The sequence below is a fragment of the Mastomys coucha genome, unplaced genomic scaffold (assembly GCF_008632895.1).
Source record: "Mastomys coucha isolate ucsf_1 unplaced genomic scaffold, UCSF_Mcou_1 pScaffold22, whole genome shotgun sequence".
Taxonomy (NCBI): domain Eukaryota; kingdom Metazoa; phylum Chordata; class Mammalia; order Rodentia; family Muridae; genus Mastomys; species Mastomys coucha.
Genome location: NW_022196905.1, coordinates 181,637,900 through 181,659,127, shown reverse-complemented (window position 1 = coordinate 181,659,127; position 21,228 = coordinate 181,637,900). Strand labels below are relative to the sequence as shown.

The window sequence follows — 21,228 nt, the reverse complement described above, 5'->3', positions numbered from 1 at the left end:
TGTGCCTACTGTACCATAACCTAAAACAGGCAAGATGTGGAACAGGCAAGTTTATTCATCCATAGATGAGTAAAATCTAGTTTGCTGACAGCTGTGACCTTGAGCCAGCCTCTTAGCCCGCTGTGGGTCAAGCCTGCTCACTTGGAAAATCGAGGCAAGATGCTAAGTTTCCAGACTGCATATTCCTGTCCCTCCTACAGTTCAGGAATCTTTCATTCACTGACTCTTGTCTTCCTCTAGCAAGTAAGGATGACCGAGAAAAAGTTCCCCACAGCTTCACACACTCCTATTGCCACTCTGAAATTCTATGTCCGGGATGTGCCTCATATCATTTAGTTCAGGAGCTTTTCTGGTTAGAGTCCATCCTGTTTTTCTTCTCCTGTGTGTGTGTGTGTGTGTGTGTGTGTGTGTGTGTGTGTGTGTGTTTGTGTGGTGTATATGGTATGTGTGGTATGTTACCTGTGTGTGGCATATGTATGCGTGTGTGTGTGTGTGTGTGTGTGTGTGTGTGTGTGGTATGCGTATATATGGTGTATATGGTGTATGTGATATGTATGGTATGTGTGTTGTGTTGTATGTATGTGGTGTATGTGTGTAATATGGTGTGATGTGGTGTGGTGTGTGTGTAAAATTTAGGAGAGTCCTTATTCATAGGCTATTGCACTTCATTCAGATGAATAGCTATTAATCTTAACCCTCGACACACCGTGGGGCTCACCCCTCGGTCTCTCATATAGATAATTGCTGCATTCTGATTCTTTACCCAAATACCTACCAGCCGGATGTGCAGCCGGATGCACTACACTAGACCATGCCACGAGCCACCTAGGAGATAAATACAGGAGAGTACACTCTTTCATATCAGTTTTGGTCACTAACACAGAGTTCCATACACAGGGTCACCTTGCCTGTCTCAGCTACTGACTGGAGTTCATAAAGAGCATCGGTTATATTACAATGTCGGTGACATTGACCTCCTTTCCAAACCAAATGAGATACCATGATTTCCCCATGGTCTAAGAGAAGGAGAGGCAGTGGGCAGCAGGATTGACCTACAGAGAAGTCAGGATAGAGTCTAAAAGGTGGCAGGATCTTGAAGCCACATGACAGGGCAGACAAGTCAGGAATCCAGGTGACGTGGAAGGCTCTGGGCAGACGAAACCACAGAGAATCTACAGCCAGTGCAGGGCGGGTGGGTGGAGCTGTCTGAGAAGCCGAGTCCAGACAACAGGGGCAAAGCTCTGACATCTTGGTTAATTCCTTTTGCGTGGCCTGCCCTTTTGAACAGTTGCCACAGGACATTAAACTCTCCATTTCATAACTTATCCTTTATTCCCCCTTTCCAGCCTTCCTCATCTGACAAACCCTTTAAAGAGTTTTATTTAGATTTTATATATTGAAATTCTTGGCAAAAATGTTCATACCTCAACAACATCAATTTTTATTTTTGCAACTAAAACCTCAGACCTCACCCACGTGTAGACATATTCGTCAGAGCAGGGTCGCATTAGGAAAGCAGGCAGAGTCGCTCAGTGACACTCAAAACCATTTCCAGGGAACGGCAGTCTCCAAATGGTCATCTGCGAGAGTTTCGTCTACCCCTAGCCTGTCTGACTTGGCACATGGACTTGACTTTACCAGCGTCTTGTCGTTCATTCTTTTTATATTCTAATACCACGCAGCCCATCTGGAAACATCACATAAAGACTTTTCATAATGTTCAAGAAATGAGAGGATTCGTTTAACATTCTTTTAAAATAAAAGTTAACAGAAAGCATTTCCTCCCTCCTTCAAAAGTATGTGGAGACACGGGGGCGGGGGGGGGGAATCGTGGGGCCGCTGGGTCTCAGTACCCCAGGGCAGTTAGGCAGTTAATGTGGATCTTTCAGCACTTTGAGGTGCTGTGGACTGTGCTAGTTCAGCCTTCCCTGAATGCAGCAAAATACCCATGAGAATTAACTTTTAATGAGAAAAGGTTTAGTTTGTCTGGCACTATAGGGTGTTTCAGTCTATAATGGCTTAGTGGTCCCAGTGAAGAACATCATTGAGGGACTACATAGCAAAAATAATTACTTCATGGAATCTAAGAAGTTGAGAGAGAGAGAGACAGACACAGACACAGAGAAAGACAGAGACACACAGAGAGACAGAGACAGACACGGAGAGACAGAGACAGTGCAAATATGTGTACACACACATGCATACACACATACGCACGCACGCACGTGCGCGCGCGCATGCAGCCACAGACTGTGGAGGACCAGTGTCTCAATAGTCCCTTCAACGATATGTTTCTAATGGCCTAGTTTCCTTTCCCTAGGCCCACACTTCTAAAGATCCCAACAGTACCATTGCCTGGACACCAGCCTTTGGGTCATAATCCAGATCCAGACTACAGCATGGGACATCTATCTAGTTTGTAGGAGACGGAGATAGGAAACGGAAGCCTTTTTCTGAAAACAGAACTTGTGACAGACTGGCCATTTCCCTGTGCTCTGCCTCTTTGGGATACAACAGAATGAATAAAAATAGCTCGGCCTCACGGAGAGGCCTACTACATAGGCCAAGAGCTTTCCACACATGGCCTCATTCTATGCTGATAACTCGAGAGGAGACGGAGTCTATTATTACCCTCCCCCACCCATGCCCCAAAAGGATCATAGCCGTGATTTTTCTGCACCATTAACTCTGTCAGAACTTTCAGTACACCCAGAGAAGACTTGGACCCTGCCTTCCCACCAGTCTATCTCTAGGGACATGTGGGGGCCTGTTCTGTTACCTTTAGGGTGGGGTGAACGCTTTATTTTTAATTTCCAGGGTGGAAATTTACTTGGAGATAGGTATCAGAGGCTGGCTCCAGCATGTACTCTTGATTTCTTGCCATGCCAAGGACTTAATCCAGTACCTTGATAGAACTAGGCAAGCACTCTGCTGCTGAGCTCCACACCCGGCCCTTGAGAACGCTTTCGCCTTGCTATTGCTCTGCTCCTGTGACCCAAGGCAACATCGGGAGGGGGAAAGAAAGGCTTTATTTCAGCTTATGAATTACAGTCTGATGTTGAGGGAAGCCAGAGCAGGAACCTGAAGCAGAAAGCACGGAGGAACACTGCTTGCTGGATCTCTCTCTCGAGCTTCGCTGCTTTCTTATACACCCTCCCACGACCACTGTTGTCCTAAGGATGCTACCGCCTATCGTGGGGTAGCGCTTCTATTAAAAACCAAGACAACCTCCGTCTGAAATGCCCACGGGACTCTCTTGTCTAAGCAATTCCTCAAGAGAGGTTTTCCTCTCAGGTGACTCTAGGCTGAGGCGAACTAGGACAGCAACTTGTGCATGGACCCAACCTGCAGCCCCACGTAAGGAGAAAGAGAAGGAGAACCCACATCATTTTTATTTGTTCTGCCAAGAAAACCGAGCTTTTTGAAGGAAAATGAATTTGAATTTGAAAGAAGTCCACCTCACAAAACGAATTTCCTTAGTGTACTGAGGTGTATACGGAAGCGCAGTTAAAGAAAAAAAAAACCCGAGATCAATGCTGTTTTGTGTATATTTACCACAACTAGTTAGCTGGGGAAGAAAGTCACCTCCCTCTCTACCTATCACCTGTGGGTGTTCACTTTCTGCAGTTTCTTCTCTCTCATCAGTGAGTTCTTTCTGGTCATAAATACTTCCTCACATTCCTGTCTTTGAAAATGCCCTTCGGATGGATTCCTTTCCCTGTGTAAGCTGGGGAGACAGGCTGCTTAGGAGACTGGCCTGCAGCCCACGGTCTGCTTCCCTGGCCCACCCTCCTTTGTGTAGCCTGTGGGTGGAGTGAGCTGTTGCCCTGTGCAGCCAAGTGGAAATACAGATGCCTTCTCTTCTCCTAAAAGCTATTTATTGTTCTCAGAGGAACCAGCCATCAAAGAGAGCTGAGCCCCACCCACTCCTCCCAGCTTCCAGTTCTTGCCTGAAAAATGTTAACACCCTACACCACACACCACAGACACATCCTGAAAGATAATGTTTGGGCCCTTATTCTTTTTTTTTTTTTTTTTTTTTTAATTGTTCCTGTGGATCAGCTCTAGGCTACTACACCTTGTCAGCCAGGCTATTTAAAAATGGTCTCCTCACTGTGAGGCTGCACAGCTTGCACCTCCTCCCTTCCAGCCTTGATTGACTTAACCCTTTGCCTGGGCCACACAGTCCAAATGCCTTACTTTGTTTTCTGGCTCAGCAGAGTGCCAAGAATTCCCTGTTCTCCCCACCTGAAACGTGTGGACAGCAGAATTGGAGAAAGGGAATGTTTGCAGAATGGATGGAAACGGACCAGCTGACCGACCAACTGATGCACCAGCGGGGTTATCATACGGGCAGAACCATTTTACTAGAATGTTTCGCTGTGGCACACTCAGGCTGGGAAGAGACATTGTGGCTTGATATTCTGTACTTGACATTTGTCTGTCTGTCTGTCTGTCTGTCTGTCTGTCTCTCTCTCTCTTTCCTTCTTCCTTCTTCCTTCCTCCTTCCCTCTTTCTTCTTCTTCTTCTTCTTCTTCTTCTTCTTCTTCTTCTTCTTCTTCTTCTTCTTCTTCTTCTTCTTCTTCTTCTTCTTCTTCTTTTCCTTCTTCTCCTTCTCCTTCTCCTTCTCCTTCTCCTTCTCCTTCTCCTTCTCCTTCTCCTTCTTCTTCTTCTTCTTTTGGTTTTTTGAGACAGGGTTTCTCTGTGTAGCTCTGGCTGTCCTGGAACTCACTCTGTAGACCAGGCTGGCCTCGAACTCAGAAATCCACCTGCCTCTGCCTCCCAAGTGCTGGGATTAAAGGCATGTGCAACCACTGCCTGACTTCTTTCTTCTTTTCCTTCTTTCCTTCCTTCCTTCCTTCCTCCTTTCTTTCTTCCTTTCCTTCTTTTCTTTTTTCCTTTCTTTCTTCTTTCCTCTTTCTTTCTTTCTCTTTCTCCCTTTCTCTCTCTCTCTCTTTCTTTCTTCCTTCCTTTCTTTCTATCTTTCTTTTTTTGTTTTTTCAAGACAGTTTTTCTGTATATCCCAGGCAGTCATGGAACTTGTCCTGTAGACCAGGCTAACCCGGAGCTCAGAGATCTGTCTACTTCTCAAGTGCTGGGATTAAAGGCACGTGTCACCATCACCTGGCTGTTTGCTTTTATTTTTGAGACAGGATCTCACTATGTCCAGAACTTGAAATGTAAACCAGGCTGGCCTTGAACTCACAGAGCCCTGCATGCTTCTGTCTCCCCAGTGCTGGAACTAAAGGCATGGATCAAGAATATATGTGTGTGTGTGTGTATGTGTGTGTATACACACAAAATTAATAAGGTTTATAATCACCTTAGATGTTGCTCTAAATTTCTCCATGTGGTTGAGAAAGGCTGCCATGGTATGGCTTCCTGCTTGCCTCCTGGCATATAGCCCTTGCCTCCTGGTATCCGTCTCACCTCCATTGCCTCTGCTCACCTTACCTTCAGCACGCTCCCTCACGGTTGCAGGTGCTGCTACTCTTACCTTTAGGTGATTCCTGCCATCTCTCTCCTCTTTCTAGAACTTTCTTACCCTCTTCTCTACCTTCTTTACCTGGTTAAATCAATTTTCAGATATCAGCTTGAGGTTTTTGCCTCCTGATTTCCATCAGCCTTGCGCACACCAACTGTATTAAACTGCTTATTTAATAGTCTATCTTCCTCTAACATGCGAAGTTCCATGGCCACATGCCTCCATAGGAAGTTGCGCATTAGTAGAAGCGTTTAAGCAGCATTGGAAGCAGGGGAGGGTGCAGAGTAAATGGTAATACACGCTGGTTGTTTTTTCAAGCCCCTTCCCCTTCCTTTCTGGTCTCAAAGAAGGGGGATGTCTATGCAACTGGAAATGGTCCAATGTGGAAGAGATACCCCAGTCTACCTCAGCACCCGAAAATATAGCCCCTGTAACATGTTGCTATGGCCTCTTAGGGACCTTGTCAGAGTTGTTTAGCCACACCTTCCTCATTTGCAATTTTTTACAGAAGACAATTGTAATGCTAATAAAGCCTGCCACCTAGTGGGAATTCTGATTGTGACATGATTTGGAAATGACCCACTTAAAAGCTTTCCCAGGAAGGCAAATTACGTTCCACTTACTAGTTTTTCAATCTTAAACTCGAAACTAGATGTATTAATATAGTCTGTCCCAGGATGTAGCAAGTATATGTCTCCTGAAACTGGATTCCCGAGGCCAAGAGTGACTTGGATCTAAGTTTATTCCACAGGACCTATCACAGATGGTGGAGGATGATAGCGCCAACCAAACCCAGGGGACCAGTCCAAGTTCTTGGACTCATTCCGAGGTTCAGCAGCTCCAGCCATCTATCTCTGTGAGTCATATGCCTCATGGGAGTGGTTACTAGATGCTGGAAGAGCAAGGAGAAAGGAAAAGATTGATCAGTGGGTAGGAAGTTCCAATAGGCTGGGGAATTTGGTCCTCCTGTGTAGTGCTGGTAGGGTGAGTGTGGTGAATAATATTTTTGGATATTCCACAATAGGTAGAAGAGATCCTTGTGAATGTTCCCAGCACAAAGAAATGAGAACTATATGAGGTAATGAATATGTTAAATAGTCCAATTTGATTAATACACATTATGTACATGTATAAGTCATTCCACTGCATCTCCACTAAAATATACAATCACTATGTGTCAAAGAAAACAACAAAGCTTAGTGACTAACAGCACTGGCTGTCTTCTGGAGGGCCAGGGTTCAATTCTCAGTACCCACATGGCTGCTCACTCCAGTTCCAGGGGGACTTGCTAACCACCCTCTTCTGGCCTCTGCAGGCACAAGACTGGTGGCACATGGTATATATGAAGGCAACCCCTGCCTCCCAGTACATGTCAAATAAAAGAAATACAAATAAAGAAGGCAGATTTTAAAAACAACAGAAGCCAAGGATGGTAGCCCATACTGGGAATTCTCAGTACTTAGAATACTGAGGCAGGAGGATTACCGGATGAAGACAGTTTAGGTTACAAAGTAAGGACCTGTCTTAACTTTCTCCCCAAAAAGAAGAAGCACGGAAAAAAAAAAAAAAAAGGAAGGGGAAGTTTTTGTGTTTTTAGGCTTGAAAGTTGGGTGATGGGGTTGGTTAGGAATGCTTCCTCCACAGCCATGACGACTTGAACTCAGATCCTGGGGCCAAGGGAACATGCCAGGGATCCCACAAAACCTAGAGCTGCAGCTCCGAGGGATTGGATGCCTCCTTCTGGCTTTTGTGTGGACACATACAAGAACTAACAAGTAAATAAATGCATTGAAGAAATTAAGGCTCAAATAGACCTTGTTCCAAGGTCATGGGTCATATCGCTCATGGTACCTAACTCCAGACTGGCTCTCAGCCCCCTGTTGACAGCATCTCTTGCTCTCTGAAAACCTGCATTTGCCAGGAGGCATTGTACTGGGTGCCCCTGGAATACCAGGGCAGAGGCCTTCTCCATCCTTGGTAAGAGACAAGACCTTTGATTGGATGTGGATGTGAAAGATGCAAACATCCAAGGTAATTCCCTCCTGCTGGTGGTGTAAAAACAGGGAAAAAAGAAACAGGATAAAGGGGCATTAAGGATTCTATGTGACTGAGCATAGGGTCCCCAATGAAGGAGCTAGAGAAAGGACCCAAGGAGCTGAAGGGTTTGCAGCCTCTTAGGATGAACAACAATATGAACTAACTAGTATCCTTAGAGCTCCCAGGGACTAAACTACCAACCAAAGAGTACACATGGTGGGACTCATGGCTCCAGCAGCATATATAGCAGAGGATGGCCTAGTCGGTCATCAATGGGAGGAGAGGCTGTTGGTCCTGTGAAGGTTTATTCCCCAGTGTAAGGGAAGGCCAGGGCCAGGAAGTGGGAGAGGGTGGGTTGGTGTGCAGGGGGAGGGGGAAGGAAGCAGGGTTTGTTTTTTGTTTTTGTTTTTGATTTTTGTTTTTTGGAGGGGTAACCAGGAGAGGAGATATCATTTGTAATGTAAATAAAGAAAATTAATAAAATAAAAAAAAAAAAAGAGGGACTGTATGGTTCCAATTTCTCCAGGAATGTAGTAATGGTGTCTATAGCTGAAAGAGAAGGAAGTTAGCAGTTTAAGGACAAAAAAAAGTTGGGCTTTGGTGGAGAATGCCTATAATATCAGCTCTGGGATGGCTAAGGCGAGAGAATCACGCATCCAAGGTCAACTTGGCTACATATCAAGATCCTGTCTAAGAAAAATAGGAAGAAAAAAAAGAGAGAAGAAACAGGAACTCCCTAGCGACCTCTATTCACCATGGCCAGGAGGGAGGGAGATGAGCTGTCTGCCTTCGCTTCCCTCCTTTTGCTACACACAGTGCATACAGAGAGTACACACATATAGCACACACATGCAGTGCATACATGGAGTGCACACATGGCTCTAAGTATCTTTCAGTGTTGTGTGTGTGAGTGAGCATGTGACTGTGAACTGACTTCTGAGATTATGAGGACACTGTCTCAGTTAGGGTTTTACTACTGTGAACAGACACCATGACCAAGGCAACTCTCATAAGGACAACATTTAATTGTGCCTAGCTTACAGGTTCAGAGGTTCAGTTCATTGTCATCAAGGCAGGAACATGGCAGCATCCAGGCAGGCTTGGTGAAGGCAGAGCTGAAAGTTCTACTTCTTCATCTAAGGGCTGCTAGTGGAAGACTGACTTCCAGGCAGCTAGGATGAGGGTGTTAAGCCCACGCCCACAGTGACACACCCACTCCAACAAGGCCACACCTCCTCATAGGGCCACTCCCTGGGCCAAGAATACACAAACCATCACAGACTCTAAAGGTATTTCCTGATTTCTGGCAAGAGGCAGAGAACCATCCTAGGTGCTAGGAATCTGATCTGTAACCAGCTGTGGCATTTGCCACGAAGGGACTCGTTCTTTATGAGAGAAGATGGATACAAATATCAGACTACAGAAGAATTAGTCAATTAGATGAGCTCACATACACTGCCAAGAAAGAGGAGCAGGTCTCAGACCTAGCTGTGCCCCGCCCACCATCTTTTTCCATAACTCTCTCCACCGCTGCTCTCATGGCAGGAAAGATACAGAATAAAACCATTATATTTAGAACCTGAACGTATCTCTCACTGGAAACAAATAAACAATCTTTGTAACTTGTGCAGTGTGTGTGCACACTTAGAGTTAAGCCTGCCAAAGTGCCACATACTGGAGCCAGGTAAGAAACGATGCTACACTTCATCAACACAACGCTCTTTTGCTATTGAAACAACATATAGGTAGACTGTGAAATCATAAATGTAAAAACACTGCTGGCTAAAACTCCTTGTGACAATATATTGAAATGTTGATTTTAAAGCTAACTTTCTTAAATTCCAGACTCACTGTTGAGAAAATCCTTGTAGACCACTTTGTTCTATGGAAAACAAACAAACAGAATTGGCCAATATCCATGCTAACACAAAAGCCTTTTGAAAAACCAGTGGGTGGCAGGGGACTTTGTAACCTCCAGTACTAAATAAATACAGACTAAGTTATATCTGGGTGGGTATTTTTTTTTGCTGTTTGCATTACGTTTTATCCTTTGTCAGAAATGGTGTGCCTCAACGAGTATAGCCAGACGTACTGTGGTGGTCTGTCTATGCTCGGCCCAGGGAGTGGCACTATTAGGAGGTGTGACCCTGTTGGAGTAGGTGTGTCACTGTGGGTGTGGCCTTTAAGACCCTCATCCTAGCTGCCTGGAAGCCTGTATTCTCTTAACAGCCTTCAGATGAAGATGTAGACCTCTCAGCTTCTCCTGCCCCATGTCTGCCTGGATGCTGCCATGCTCCCATCTTGATGATAATGGACTGAACCTCTGAACCGCAAGCCAGCCCCAATTAAATGTTGTTTTTATAAGAGTTGCCTTGGTCATGGTGTCTGTTCACAGCAGTAGAACCCTAACTAAGACACATACCAACTTGCTTCATATGTAATGAGCGACTTGTGACACTCGAAGCAACTGGGAACAACAGATGTATGTAGAGTTTCCATTTGGGTTCTGTGTCACATAGTCAGGGCTGTGCACATTAGATCCCTGTCCTCTTCATAACAGCTCCACTATTCAGTGGAAAGAAACAGAGTGGTCAGAAGATTACACCTGGACAGAAGTGTTAACACTGGAACTTTGTTTCAGTGTTGGTTTCAGTTGTTCAGTTGGTTAAAAGTGCCCAGCTCCACAGGAAGCACACCTGGGGGACATCTAGCCCCATAGCTATAGAAGGCTGGCGAGAACTCCCTCCATGGGAACGAGAACACGGGCTAAGTGTTCTACTGCCTACAGGTACAGGGTTCCAAGGAAGACATCAAGAGTCGGTTTCTTAAAACTTGTGTTGAATAGATCACAGTTTTCTATGGTTGTTTGTTACAGAGTTCTGCCTGGATGTTTCTACATTTTTCACGTTTCACAGGTCTGTGGGGGGCACATCTGTTTTTTCTGTTTGAAGAAGGTCCCCACTGTTGATGAAACAAACGCTATTTAATGGTGAAAAGTCAACCCATGCCCTGATTCTGGATGTCCCTCTTTGATTCGGTCTTAGGCTCATTTATTTGTGGGTCTTCAAAGCTCTGTGTCTACAGAGCAGAAAGGCAGGTGTCCTGGGATGACAGGCATCATTAAATAGATAATGTGATATGCCAAGCACTCAGCCAAGTCTTGGTGAAAAGGGCAGGGTTCAAAGAAAAGCAAGCACGTGCCAATATGCAGAGAGGTGCAGAGAGGAAGCAGGAGGAACCACCAGAATGCACCCCCAGCAAGGCCGGCCATGGTTTTCCCAGAGAACATGCCTAACTGGGCTTAAGTGAGTAGGTATCCAGGGACCAGGAGGGCTCCAGGCAACGGAAGCAGAAAGCTCTAAGTCCTAGGAGGCTAGTACTTCTGGGAACATCTCTTAGAACCTCGGCCTTTGAGAATAGAGATGCTACGGTAGGCATCAGAGGCTTCTGTAGATGGTGCAGATCAGAGGCTCCTCCATGCTGGGAGAAGGTTGAACTCTGTCCCACGGTTGAGCAAGGGGAGACACAGCTCTGCCTTCTTCAACATGCTAGAAGGAAACTGCAGAAGGCTCAGCTAGGATCTGGCAGTTGGTGGTTGACTGGGTTGGGGGTGGGGCAGAGAGAGAAAGAGAGGAAGAAGGTGAAGTTGCTCCCCAATTTTCTGTTTGAGTGCTGGTGGGGTTCTTGAAAAGGGTTCTGTAAACATGGAGTTTCTGTGGAAAAAGGAATTGCGGGTGGACATGCAGAGTTTATGATGACCACCTCCCACGTTCCCCCTCCCATTCCTGTCACCCCAAAGAGGTAGCACCCTATACTTCCTCACTGAAACATAGAAAATAAGACCTGACAGATGGTATTAGTCAGTGTTCTCTAGAGGAAAATATATTAAATATATTAAATATATTAAATATATGTGTAATACATGTATTATTTAGTATATTATATGAGATTATATATGAAATATAGTATATGAGATTATATGAGATATAGTATATTATATGAATATGGATATTATATGTCTGCACAAATGCATACATATGTATATATGCGTATATATACATATATGTGTATATATACATATATGTGTGTGTATATAGATGCATATATACACACACATATATAAATGAGATTCATTAGAGTAATGAGTAGACAGTGGTCCAGCTAGTCCAACAATGACTATCTACCAACAGAAGGTCCAAGAATCTGGTGGCTGTTCAGTTTAGGAGGCTGAATGTGTCAGCTGATCTTCAGTCTACACTCAAATCCCAATGCAATGGGCTCTAATGCCAGCAAAGGAACAGACTTGCCAGTGAGAGCAAGAGCAAGCAGGCAGAGTTAAAGCTTCTTTTGTTCATGTCCTTTGTTTCGGCTGCTAGCAGAAAGGGTGGCCCAGATTAAAGGAGGATCTCCCCACCTCAAAAGACCTGAGCAAAAGGTCTGTCTTCCCACCACAAAAGACCCAGAACAAAGGCATGTCTTTCCACTTCAAATGATTTAAGAAAAAAAAAAAAAAAAAAACCTCTCACAGGTATGTTCAGTGGCTTGGGTTTAGTTAATTCCAGATATAGTTGACAATCAAAAATAGCCATTACAAGTCCACCCCTTGTCAACCTGACACACAACCAACATTGCTTTATATCATTTCATTTCTAAATGAAACAATAACCAGGTCATAATTGTGCCTAACATGATATAACTATTATATGTACAATGCAAGTGCATTATATCCTTAACCAGATCATAATTACGCCCAACCACGTGTACAACTGCAAACACATTATAGATAGAATGGGTGTTAGTGTCCCTTGAGGGATATTCTTTTAGTATCTCAAGCTTAAGTCTGATAACCACTGGTGTTCTCTTAAATGATGTTACATATTACATGATAAAGAAATGGAGGAGAGAAAACACAAATGTCTGTACAAATGCACTCTTAATAAGACATGACAAAAAACGTTCATGTCAATTATAATCCTTGTTTCCGCATCTGGTCATGGGGCCTTAGATAATATTTATAACTACCTTCCTCTACTACCCATTCTGTATTTCCTCCATCCTCAGCAAGAACCTCGGTCTGTGCCCTTTGTCACCCTGCCTGGATTAGGTTGTCATAGTTCCTCATTGACTTTAATCACAGGACATGGTAGCACTAAGAGACACCCTAAAGGACCTACTGCAATCCAACCATAATCTTTCTTATCTCCACTGTGGAGAAGCAATGCAACTTTCCCTTGGTAATCTGGATCTATCACCCATCCTAACACTGCTGATTTTCTCTTAGCCTGTTGGTTTACGGGCATCAGAAGCCCAAAGCATCCAAGGGGAAGTCAGAGATTACAATTCAATAGAATGTTATGGCTCCTGTCAGAGAGTGCTCCCTTCTCTGGTGACAAATCTGCTAAGCCAGCAGAACTTAAGGTTGCAGGAACAGGAAGCAAACATTTTCCTATTCACTAGAGGTGATCGTGTGTGAAACTATTCCCCTTTTCACCCCTTGATTCCTGGACTTGTGGATCCTGGCTATGGGAGAAACATAAATTGTGACATATATTAGATGCTGATTCAAAGCATCTAATATATCTGCCCCAGATTTTCAGACTGCTGCCACCTAACTGATGGCTGTAACTGTGTCTTCAAAAAGCCATTTCATCTTTCTATCAGGCCAGCTGTCTCAGGTTAATGGGGTACATGGTGGGACCTTTGTACAAATATCTGTACAAACACATTCTTAACAAGATATGACAGAAACACTCCTATCAGTTATAATCCTCATTCTTGCAACTGGTCATGCAGCCTTGGCTGGTTTTACGGCTCCACGATCATGGGTCCACTGTCAACACTTCTCCGGCTATGAAGTGAGTTCCTTGGTCAGAAGTGATACTGTGTGGAATGCCATTGTGATAAATAAGGCATCCTGTAAGTCCTTCATGGTAGTTTTGGCAGAAGCACTATGTACAAGAAAAGCAAATCCATAACCAGGATAAATATCTACCCCAGTAAGGGCAAAGTGTTGTTCTTTCCATGGAGAAAGTGGTCTGATGTAGTCAACCTGACACCAGTCTCTGCCTAGCCACCTTGGTGCCATATCTGGGGCTGTTCAGTCTTGGTTTATGCTTTGGGCAGATCTGGCACTCAGCAGCAGCTGTAGCCGCCATGTCTTGGTGATCTGAAGTCCATGTGTTTGAGTTATGTATAAGCTCCATCTCTGCCAGCATGGCCACTTTGTTCACGGGTTCATTTGGCAATGACAGGTATGGCTGGGAAAAGAGGCTGACCGTCCACAGAATGGATCACTCAATATACTTGATTGTCAATATTCTCTTCTGCGGAAGTCACCGTTTGAAGATCATTTAAATGTGACAAAAGTATCTTCACATCCTCCCCCTTTTGAAGAGATCTACCCACATACTTCTTCCCTAGATGTCTTTCTCATCAATTTTCCAATCTTGTTCTCTCCAAGTCTCTGAGCATGCAGCCCACCAGTGAACAATAACACATCTGGCCATTTCTCATCCAAAATATATGTATGACTATGTGAACTGCCAGTTATGTCCACTGTGAAGAATTTCCTTCACTGGTGTCTTTCAGGGTTGTTCCAGAAATACTGTAGCTGTCCACTCTGGCTTGTTCAGAAAACCAGGCCCCAGTCTTCACTTCCTTAGTCAATCAATCATAGGGAACACACTGTATGCTATAGGTGCATGCTTGCCAGTAGATGGCATTGTAATAGGTGTAGAAATCATAGGCATTTGGGCAACTTCTTTATGTCCCTTCATTACCCACTTAGGACCAACCACATGGATTGCTGTTGTGCACATTCTACTTTATGGCTTACTGGGTCAGATAACACTCAGCTCATGATGAGCAGTTCAGGTTGCATGGTAAGTTGGTGGCCCATTGTCAAATGTTCAGTTTCCTCTCCCAAAGGTAGAATTGTCTGCAGATGAGGGCAGAGCCTTGCTCCAAAATCCCAAAGGCCTCTTCTGTGATTTACCTATAGGGGCCTGCAACAAGGGTCTGCTGGGTTATTTGGTCCAAATGGTAGAGCAGTCTACACAGCAGCCTGAATTTGAAGAGTTTTCTCACTCAAAGCTAGGAGCTTTCTAAGTCATTTGGTATATGGGTCAGACTAACACATCCAAATGAGGAATATGCTGTCTCTAGACAAATAGGACCACTAAGCATGTGTGAGAAGCCACACATAATAACTTATCCTTCACCTTAAAAGAGATATCTCTGCATGCCTCATACCATTAGACTCCCAAGAATTTCACTGAGGTAGAAGGCCCTTGAATTTTGGTTGGATTTATTTCTCATCCTCTGATACCTACACATGTGACCAACAAGTTCAAAGAACTTGCTTCCTTTGCTTACTTGGTTCAATCAGCATGATGTCATCAATGTAGTGTACCAATGTGATAGTTTGTAGAAGAGACAGATGATCAGGATTCCTTCTTAGTTATGACACAGGGCAGAGGAGTTAATATATCCTTGAGGTAAAACTCTGAAGGTATATTGCTGGCCTTCGCATCTGAAAGGCAATTGCTTCTAGTGGACAGGTACTGAGAAAAAGGCATTTGATAGATCAATAGCGGCATACTGTGTACCAGGAGATGTGTTAATCTGATCAAGTAAAGGTACCACATCTGGTACAGTAGCTGCAATTGGAGTCACTACTTGACTGAGTTTCCAATAGTCAACTCTTATTCTTCACGGTCCATCTGTCTTCTGCAATGGCCAGATAGCAGAGTTAAAGGGAGATGTAATGGGAACCACCACCCCTGCAACTTGCAAGTCCTTGATGGTGGCACTAATTTTTGCAGTTCCTCTAGGGATGTAATATTGTTTTTATTCACAATTTTCCTTGGCAGAGACAACTCTAAAGGGTTCCATTCAGCCTTTCCAATCATAATATCCCCAACTCAGGGTTATTAATACCAATTCAGGGAATCAATGTGAAGATTCTGCCAACTTCTAAGCATATATATCTCAAATATACATTTTCAGACTGAGGATAGAACCCCAGGATGATTTTGGGGACCCATTGGACCTACTATGAGTCAGACTTCAGCCAAAACTCAATTAATCACTTGACCGTCATAAGGCCCTACTTTAGCAGGAAGGCCACAATGTTTCTTGAGTTCTCCCAGAATCAGCATCAACCCAGGACCACTATCCAGTAGACTCTAGAAAGTCTGATTGTGTCCTTTCCCCCAGTATACTTTACCCTTATAAAAGACCATAGGTCCCTCTGGGGAAGAACTAGAGAAAGGGTAATGGTAAAACTCATGCTTATTTTACCAAGGGGAATGTAGACATTCCTTTACTTAAGGAATTCTGGGTCTGCAAACTGGCTCAAGTCTGGAAAGTCTTCATTGGCTGAGATTCCCTTTTGCCAGCATTCAGTGTAGCCTTTCATTTGAGAATTTTCCCACTCGTACAAACCAAACAAAAACCCAGCAGGTGTCTTATCTATTCCATGCCTGGAAACACCATGATTGATTAGCTGGTACCAAAGGTCTTTATGAGTCATGCACCATAAAATTTGCTTTGCCTGTGTTGGCTATTATGGGATATCAGGGATCTCCAACAACCTTCAGCAGGCCATCTTTTGACAACTGCTTCAGCCAACTATTCAACAAACATTTAAACCGTTTAAACAATTCAAACAAACCATTGACATCATCTTTAACCCTGTGACTTATTAAATGTAATATATTAAACCTAGAATCTTCACTCAGTGAGCCTATACCAATAAACTCAGCCTGATCCAATTTTATGTTCCTTCCACCATTACCCCCCATACCCTTAAAGTCCATCCCCACACATATTCCCCAGACTTCTGCTTGAATAAATTAGCAAATTCATTAAGCTCCTTAGTACGTAACACATTTCGTCATGGACTACACTTCCTACTTCTAGAGGCCTGCTTTGCCTCAAGTTTGGTTATAGGTCTAGAAGCAACTATGGATGGGCCTTGAGGAGCATCGGTATTGTCTTGCCTAATCTACTTCCAAGAAGGTCATTGATGGTAAGGATTAACTTCTTCAGTCAAAGGAGGGAGAGGAAATTGTCTTAATTAGGGATATTATTGATCTGATGAAACAAGATGACCAAAAGCATGATTGGGTGAGAAAGGATTGCTTTCATTCACTGTGAGTTCCAAATAACAGTTCATAATCAAAAGCAGGGAGGGCAGGAACCTGGAGCAAGAGCTGATGCAGAGGCCATGGAGGGATGCTGCTTACTGGCTTGCTCCCCATGATTTGCTCAGCTTGCTTTCTCATTAACCCAGCCCAGTGGTGACCCAATCTATAATGGGCTGGGCCCTCCGAAATTAATCATAAACTAAGGATATGCCCTATAGGCTTGCCTATAACCTCATCTTATAGAGGCACTTTTAAAATTGAGGTTCCCTTTTAGATGATTTTAGCTTGTCATGGTTGACATAAAACCAGCCAGCACAGCAACATTTAAGAGGGTCAGGGTGTGAGCACATCCTTTGCTGGGGTGGACAGACTGCTTCCTCAGGTGAGAACTTGAGGGTTCCAAGTTTTCAGTGTCAATAGGGTTCTCCCATACATCTCCATTCCAGGTAACAAATCCCATTCTTTACCAACGAATGCCCTTACTCTAATTGCTGACACCCTCTAAGGCTGGGCCTTGAATTTGGCTGTACTTTATCCCATCTTATGATAATGGGAGCTTTGTTTTGATTTTCCATGAGCTCTGTGGCTGCAGGAGAGAAGATTCTCTTCCAGGGCACACTGTTAAGGCTTTAGACTATTGACGAGCATGTGGAACAGGTCATTTCTGTCCCTTAGGTCATTGTTGTCCTTTACCATACTCTGAGATTCTGGAGATTGGTTAGCTTTACCACAGAACACATTCTTTTTCCCTTGTCATTTTTATCTACAGATGCTAGGAGCAACCAACCAGCAGTACCTTGTTTTTTCAAAATTGTCATAAATTTTATATACAGAATCACCAAATCCATTGCTTCAGTGCAATCACACGCATCTGTATCCTTTCATTTGTATGTAATTCACAACATGAGTCTTTAATGCTCTTCTGAACTTCTAGATGAGACTTCTGTAACTCCAGCAACTAAAGAGACACACTTTAATAACTGGAGGCAGTGGCACACTGGAAAGCCTATTCCAAATACAAAATTCATTCTTAAACTTCTGGTGGCAACTTTGTATTAATTAGTCAATATCCTCTAAGAGAAAAGAACTTACAAAGTGAACCTAAGGGAGAAAAAAGTCCCTCACAGGTATGTATACCCAGCTGCTTGGGTTTCAGTTAATTCTACGTTAACAACACATGTGAATTTGACAACCAAGAAAAAGAATAGCCATCGCACAGCCTTTTCTGATCATGGCATCCTAACCACTTCATTTTGTCCCCAAGGAAACAAAGACCCAAATAATTTAGGTAGTCACCTAAATTATACAATAATTTAAGATACACAGAGTTTAAATGCCAAACACATTCCTGCATAGTGTAGCTTGTACTCAGGGCTCTCTCAGGACCACCTGAAATGGACTCTCCATTCTTGCTTTTCAGAACTCGCTCTCTCTCTCTCTCTCTCTCTCTCTCTCTCTCTCTCTCTCTCTCTCTCTCTCTCTCTGTCTGTGTGTGTCTAGGTACACACACACACACACACACACACGTGATCTAGACCCCAGCACCTTGAATACACCAGATAAGATCTCTACCACTGAGCACCAGCTTTTTACCCTCCATCATCTTAACCACTATTCTTGAATAAGCTCCGCCCCCAGAAGATAGTCACTTAGACATAAAAACTCTTTGGTCTTTGTACCAACCATATATTCATAAGAGTAAAACTAATTAGATATAGCTGGAAGGTTTTGAAGCAATTAAAATTGGTCTCTAGGCAGTTTGTTCATAGGAACCCATGTGGCCATTTTGGTTTCCCTATGATAGTTTAAAAAGAACAGAAAACACTGAATATACTATTATTTTCACTAAACGAACTCTTAAATACTCATTCCTGTGCATTACATTTTCCTAAAAGAGTTCGGTTTCCTATTCATTTTTGTCACATGGTTTCCTATAAAACTCTTTCTTCCAAGGAACATTATGGGATGAGTGACAATTTTTTTTAACTGTGGGAAGAATTTCACTAATTTCTGCTAAAATCATAAAACAACCATTTTTCTTCACCCATTCTTTGGTTTTAAGACAATACGTTAAAAAGAAATGTATTTCAGCTTCAAAGACCTTCCTTAAAATCAGAAAAATATGAACTAAAATTTGCCCTTATGAAACCAGAACACACAGAGAGAGGCTTTTGGAACACTCTGCCCTGAATGGGGTGTCTCCATCAAGTTCCTTCCCCCCAAGCTCAGGGAGCATGGAGGATGAGGAGGTGGAAATAGTGTGACAGCCAGAGGGGACGGGGGCACCAGAGAACAAGTCCGCCTGAACCAACAGGAGCAAAGCTCATATGAACGTACAGAGATGGGATCAGTGAGCATAGGGCTGCACCAGGTCCCCTGCACATATATTATGGCTTCCAGCTTAGTGTTTTTATAGGATTGTTGTGTGGGTAAATGAATGGGTCTCTGATTCCTGTCCTTTCTCTTGGGCTCTTTTCCTTCCATTGATTTGTCTTGTCTAACTCTGAAGTGACAGCTTTTTTGTTTCATCTTATTATAGTTTATTGTTACCTTTTATGAAGCCTGTTCTTTTCTTTTCTTCTTTCTTTCCCTTTCTTTTTTCTTTCTTTCTTTTTTTTTTTTTTTTTTTTTTTTTTTTTTTTTTTTTTTTTTTTTTTTTTTTTTTTTTTTTTTTTTTTTTTTTTTTTTTTTTTTTTGTTTGTTTGTTTTTTGTTTTTTGAGACAAGGTTTTTCTGTATATCCCTGGCTGTCCTGGAACTCACTCTATAGACCAGACTGGCCTCGTCGAACTCAGAAATCCACCTGCCTCTGCCTCCCAGGTGCTGGGACTAAAGGCGTGCACCACCACTGCCTGGCTTGTTATTTTCTGAGAGACAAGAAGATAGTGGATTCAGATAGGAAGGGAAGTGGAAGAGAAACTGGGAGAAGTAGAGGGAAGGGAGACTGTAATGTGGTTATATTATATAAGAGAATAATCTATTTTTAAAGTCTTTTAAAAAATTAAAGTAAAACCAGAACACTATTCTTTTGTTAATACCTTATCTCTCAAGGGTGGTCATCTAGGAGAGTGACACTGAAGACGCTTATTCTATTTTATAGTCATGTGGAATGTGATGGTGGCTGTCAGAGGCAAGACGTCATATGAGGGAAGAAAAGTCAAACCCTTGGCCCAGCACAATGAACAGGAAGGCAGTGATGCTTACGTGAGACGGGAGTCCTTGAAGGTGTCCAGGTAGGCGGGGTAACTCCACTCCACTTTGTCTCCCTTACATCGGAGCTCTAGAGTTTGCCCCGCCATGAGACTCACTGTGGCAGCAGGCCTCTGGAAGCGACCATTGTCCATCGCTTGCATCATGATGGATGGGCTCTTTGCAGTTGAGTCAGCTGAATCCCTGTCCTTTATCTTAGGAATCTTGGGTTTGGCTTTTTTGTTGGCTGGTTTGATCCTGTTTTCTCCTTGCTCCTTTGGACGCTTGTTCTTAGGAAGATGTTGGCCAGCAACTGCAAAGATGTGAGAAACACTGAGCCACATTTCCCGAGTTTAAGAACCCCCAGCAGGTGACTTCAATGCTCTCTGGCCTATGCCCAAATTCTTTTCAGCCATAATCATAAGCAACAAAGTAGTCATTTTTCTTCATCCATTCTTTAGTTTAGACAACAGCTTAAAGGAAACATATTTCAGTTTCAAGGATATTATTCAAAATATAAATTAAAATTTGCCCTTTTAACACCAGAATTTTTTTTTCTTTTTGTTCATATTCCATCTCACAAAGGTGGTCACCTAGGAAGGCTTCATTGGAGACACCCAGAATTTGTTTTAGGTCTCACCAATCACTTTTCCTGGTGCTTAATTTAAGGTGACTCTTTAAATGCAAAGATGTCTATCTCTAAGGACGAGAGACACAAGTAGCATTAGAAATGCATTCAGGTGTCTTAAAACATCTCTCAAAGTGGAAATGTTGAGTGGGCTCCATATTTGTTGTAGAATGCAAAGTTTATAGGGCTGGGGATATAGCACAGATGGTACTGCGCTGGTCTAGTATGCACCTGAGCCTTTGGTTCAATCCCTAGTACTGTGTAAGACAGGATATTGTGGTACACGTCTGTAAACTCAACACTCAGAATGTAGAGTCGGGAGAATCAGAAATTCAAAGTTCTCCTCGGCTATATGGCGACCTCAAGGTTGCCTTGGGCTACATGAAACCCTGTCTCTTAAAAAGGTATATCAGACATGTGCCAGCTTAAAGCTTCACAAGCAAGCAATTGAAAATTGTAAGACTGGCAAGATGGCCCCGGATGGTAGAGTGCCTGTAAGGAAACCATGAGGACATGAGTTCAATCCCCAGCAAGTACATAAGGCTGGTGTGTAATCCTAGTGCTGAGGTATCCAAGGGGATGGGGAGGGTCATGGAGATAGGTGGATTCCTAGAGCTCACTGGCCAATAGGTTCAATTTGGGTTTGGCGAGGGAGGGACAGTCTTAAAAATTAATGAGGAGGGTAATATGGAAAGAAACCCAACATTGACCTCTGGTTTCTGCACATACCTACAACCACCA

At 43.4% G+C, this 21,228-nt stretch overlaps 1 protein-coding gene across 1 annotated transcript in view; it reads right to left on the bottom strand.

The window, feature by feature from the left end:
* The window catches only part of Pdgfrl (platelet derived growth factor receptor like), a 61,854-nt gene that overhangs the window by 23,313 nt on the left and 17,313 nt on the right, over window positions 1–21,228 (bottom strand). Inside the window, exon 2 of the mRNA XM_031339599.1 lies at window positions 19,875–20,172. Within this exon, the coding sequence (XP_031195459.1) occupies window positions 19,875–20,172 (298 nt within the window). The remainder of the gene's footprint in view (window positions 1–19,874; window positions 20,173–21,228) is intronic.